Source organism: Apaloderma vittatum, unplaced genomic scaffold, assembly GCF_000703405.1.
Source record: "Apaloderma vittatum isolate BGI_N311 unplaced genomic scaffold, ASM70340v1 scaffold17725, whole genome shotgun sequence".
In the NCBI taxonomy this organism is placed as follows: domain Eukaryota; kingdom Metazoa; phylum Chordata; class Aves; order Trogoniformes; family Trogonidae; genus Apaloderma; species Apaloderma vittatum.
The window spans coordinates 1-4,522 of record NW_009718952.1 but is presented as its reverse complement, the minus strand read 5'-3'; the positions used below and the strand labels follow the sequence as shown (position 1 = coordinate 4,522).

General features: G+C 40.3%; 1 protein-coding gene across 1 annotated transcript; it reads right to left on the bottom strand.

Moving 5' to 3' along the window:
- Nucleotides 1-60: 60 nt before the first annotated feature.
- On the bottom strand, nt 61-4,111 carry LOC104267985 (lipoyl synthase, mitochondrial; the record flags this gene model as incomplete). The annotated part of the gene is made up of 6 exons (XM_009870459.1): nt 61-202; nt 1,236-1,293; nt 2,146-2,302; nt 2,457-2,537; nt 3,197-3,290; nt 3,939-4,111. Coding segments are annotated over 6 exons (696 nt in total), but the record flags the coding sequence as incomplete, so codon positions are not given.
- Between the last annotated feature and the right edge of the window lie 411 nt (nt 4,112-4,522).

The following is a 4,522-nucleotide window of genomic DNA, read 5'->3' as shown; positions in this document are numbered from 1 at the left end:
CGGGCGGCGGGGTCTGAGCAAACGGCTCCGCCTTCAGCCCTTTCGCTAAAGGCCCTTGTCGATGGTGGCTTACCTCTGTAGTTCCGGCACCGTCTCCACGTTGTGGGCGTACACATCCAGTCCCGACAGCGCAACTTTCTCCACGGCTTTAAGGTCCCCTCGGAAATCGGGGGTGAGGCATTCCACCAGGATTTTGGAATTCCTGAGAGGCAAAATGAGCGCATTCATGGGATCTGGGTCACCGTTGCTAAAACCACTCAATACAGCAAAACCAACCCCAAACATAACTAACTATATGGTGCTCTGATAAATAAAGTTATTCAGGATACAATTCTAAACCGCCTGATCTCTGCAAATGCTTCTGTTACAATTCAGAACTTTATGTCTTTAAATTCCTGACTTTACTATTGAGCTGAAATAGTATGAAAGCCAAACAATAAATATTAGAAGTGATTCCCACAGTCTCTTAAACAATCACATTCACTGTTTATATATTATTTTTCACGTGTCTCTGTTGCAGGTTGAGTTTAATATCCGCTCCAAAACACACAGAAGCTATAACCCTGCCTACTGGGATAACAAGACTCTGCGTTCTTGCCCTAGAATCTAATCCGGGTGTCCAGGAGCCAGATTTCAGGTCAGAAAGGCAGGCGGGGAAAACTGCAGGAACCTCAAGATGTGCCAGAGAAAGACTTAAATGAGGTTGTATGAATTAAATCCACAGGCAGACGAGTCTGCTCTCAAATGGCACCGATGCAGAGTGAAGGCAGCCCAGCTAGGGAGAGCAGGATGGGACGATTGCAGACTTCAAAACAGCTATTGTGGGAAAACGCAAAGCAATCCGATTGCTGTCAAAAAAAATCCCAAGTTTTTCTGTTGTGTGGTGACACTGTTACCCAAATACACCGTGACTGAGTCCCAACCTTCAAGAATGAACATACCTCAAAAGTATGTACTCATTTCCTGGTAAACCTACTGCCTGTTCGAAGAATCCAGTGCTTAGCTTTGAATAAGCCTGGGCTAAATAAATTGGAAATGCATCCAAGCTCAAAATACTTTGGGGCCATTATATAATAAATATAAAAAATGAGGGGAAAAAAGGGACACGGATAGGCTAAAGGCAGACTTTTGTATTGGGATGGGCCCTGGAATAATCCAGCTAAAGGTAGTTTTCACCTATGTGCAGTACCACATCATAAAGTTTTAATAATAACAGTAACACATTAATGATATACCTTTCTTTCAGATGAGAGACTGTCTTTGCAAAGTGTTCAGCTCCACCATCAGCCATATCTAGAAGCATTTAAATTATTCAGTTAACCCTTCTGTTCAAGAAATGTATTTACTTATTAGCAAAGCCACAAAAAAATCTGCCAATTCGCATTTAAATGAAAGATAATAAAGCAGCCAAACCCCAGTCTTATCACTTATGCCAAAGGTTTAGAACAGATACTCTACCCAGCCTTGTTCTGCGCAAAGTCTGACTGTGATTGTCTAGGGCAGACTTCACATGTTTACTCTGAATTTACCCATCTCTAAGTTCACTGTCAGCAGAGAATGACTTTATCTATGGTTTTGGTCTGAGAAACACTTCTACAAAAATCAAAATATACATATTATTGATATTTTAGTGCTACTAGACTTTCTGTCATACTGAACAGTCTTTACAGTGCTTTTCCCCATCTATGTTGTGTCACCACAAAGGTGCTATTACAAGCTTAGAAAAAGGCAAATTTCAGTTTTGTTTTGGTTTCGTTTGGGGTTGTTTTTTTTTTTTTAATATAATATATTCCAGGTTTAGTTTTCGGAAGGAAGTTTTGTAATACTACTGTATAAGAACATTTGTTTTGTGGGGGTTTTCTATAATGAATTAATAGAATACGGTGTATACGTAGGTGTTTTGCAAAAACAAGTTACAAAATATTTAGTGTCGCAATATTCTAGGTTTTAATAACAGTGTAACTTCTGTTCTATTTTAACAGACATAGAGAATCACTAAGAACATGTAGAAACTTTCCACGGTTTTCCCTTCAGATAGTAATCCTCACCAATTGTGCTGAGTGATAAATGTTTATCGAGGTCTGCATTTACTCCACATAACACATGAGGGCTTAGACTGGAAGAGATGAGGGACACCATACGAACCGTCTCTGTCCACAGATGTCAGCACGACGTAATCCAAGCCCCACTCAGCGATGGCCTTGGCTGTGTTGTAAGGCTCCTCAGGATCCAGTGGAGGTGGATTTTTTGCTGTCTTTACTGAACAAAATCTGCAACCTCTAGTGCATGTGTCACCCATGAGCTGAAATAAGAAAGATTCCTGTCTTTACTGTTGCTCAGCTGAGAAACAGCTGCATAAGCTACACCAGACAAATCCCAATACTAAACAAAAACCCTAGGATAGTGCTTCACTCTAAATTTGGTTATGAGTGGTTATGAGATGGTTAATGGCTTACCATAATAGTGGCTGTAGCTGTAGCATATTCACCACCTCCCCAGCATTCTCCAATGTTGGGACAACGTGCTTCTTCACATACCTAAAGGTAAAAGACAGTAACACACCTGTCTTTTCTCCATATTATTATTGATCAATTTCAATAATAACCTACAAACAAAACCTAATTCCTCCTGTGATGAGACGAACAATTACATGTTGTTCTATAAGAAGTTAGAATAGAAAAAGAATTACTATTCTTTTCCTCTACTTCACAACTCCAGAAACTCCTTGACCACATAACTGCCTTATTCATTAGCACATACTGTCATTAACATTTTAAATTTTAAAACTGACAAAGTGTTCACAAAGTCTATGATGCATCAAAGCATGATCTTACTCTGCAAAAAAAACGAAAAACCTCTCTGTGCATACCCACCACCTTTTACCAGCTGGAAGGTACGCTGTGTGTGTTTCCATTAGAAACAGTCACACAAGGCATCTTCTGATCTCTTCGGGGGTGCAAGCGGCAAACCCTGGCATTTAAAATCACAACAGGAAAACGAAGAAGCACTCTGTTGGATTCGTCTGCATTCTTTATGGGTAAAATCACTGCTGGCAAAAAGCAGCAGCACTGGGCTTGGTTTCGGCATTGAAGATCGCGCAAGACGTGATTTCTATGTGTCGTCCACAGAGAAATAATTTTGTATCTGTAAAAAATGCCTCATTTCTACAGGAAAACTTGGTTGGCACTGGATTTACCGTATGAAGGTTTAAACTTCTCAAGGTATTCTTTAGTTTATTGTAGTTCTTTCCCATGGGAATCTTTGTTTTCAGCCATGGAGGAAGTCGCAGCCTGAATAATATCAAGTGAACACAAAGATTAATAAATTATTTACATGGTAAGCGTCAAATAATTTCATTGATATACTTTAATTAGTTACAGATCCCAGCTAGAAAGGCTTCCCTGAAAACTGATGCAACTCAGCAACCAATATTAACATCATGGTCATAATGGACTTGTCTCTTCCCAACATTCAAGAGTAGGAGCCCGTTGTCACTGGAAGGTTTCAAACCATTAACTGTACTGGTGGGATTTAATAGTGTCACACCGGAAAATGCAATGTCTGTTACAGACCTATCCCAAAGCCTGTTCAAATTTTTACCAGAAAACATGGAGGGGTTAAGCATTTTTTAAATTTAGTCTTGTTTCACTCGATCAGTGATATTTTTTCAATGCCAAAGCAGGGCACAGTCACCTATTCACTTACATTTGTATTTTAAAACAGGCCATGGCACAGGCACTCAAGTGAGAAAATACCACCGCATCTTCACGTTTTGTTATGCACTTGAAGTTAACAATGCATTTGTTCTCTCTTGAAAAAAAAAAGAGACTTGCAAGCCAGCACAACGGAACTTAACAGACTGTATACATTTTGTAATTAATACTAAACATGCAAGATAGTGCATGGAAGCAGCTACAGTTGTTTAAGATCACAATTACCTTTCTCCTTTCTGACGCTTTAAATTGCCCTTATACTCAGCCCACGCACTCTTGTCTGACAAATCTCCAGATACAAAATCTTGTAAGCTTGGTCCATTTTGTAGAAAATCTTTTTTTTCCTCTGGCAAAGAGCCTGATGTTCTGTACTGGTTACACACGAGGCTCCCAGAAACCTAAAAGCAGCAACACTCTAATTTACTGAATTGTAAATATACTGGGTTTGTACACTACATATATATATACTTGATCTTCTGTACATTTTGTGTAAACACTTCCCCAACTGCTTTTCAGCTTAAGCATGTAACTAGCTCTTTTTCGCTTTAAGTCAAACAGACATGAAGCGTGATCTCTTCCAAAACACCTCAGTGTCGAGATAAGTCATGTGGGTTTTGGATACAAACAACATCCCACGGACTAGTTTGAGATTCCGGGGCTGCACACCCAGATGCTGAGGGGCTCGGTCACTGCCGGGCGTTAATTCCGACGGAAAGGCAGCACAGGTCGTGTTCTCAGAAGCGGGGTTGGCAGCGGATGGGCCCCGTGGCTCAGTCTGTCTCTGTCTCTCTGTCTCTCTGTCTCTCTGT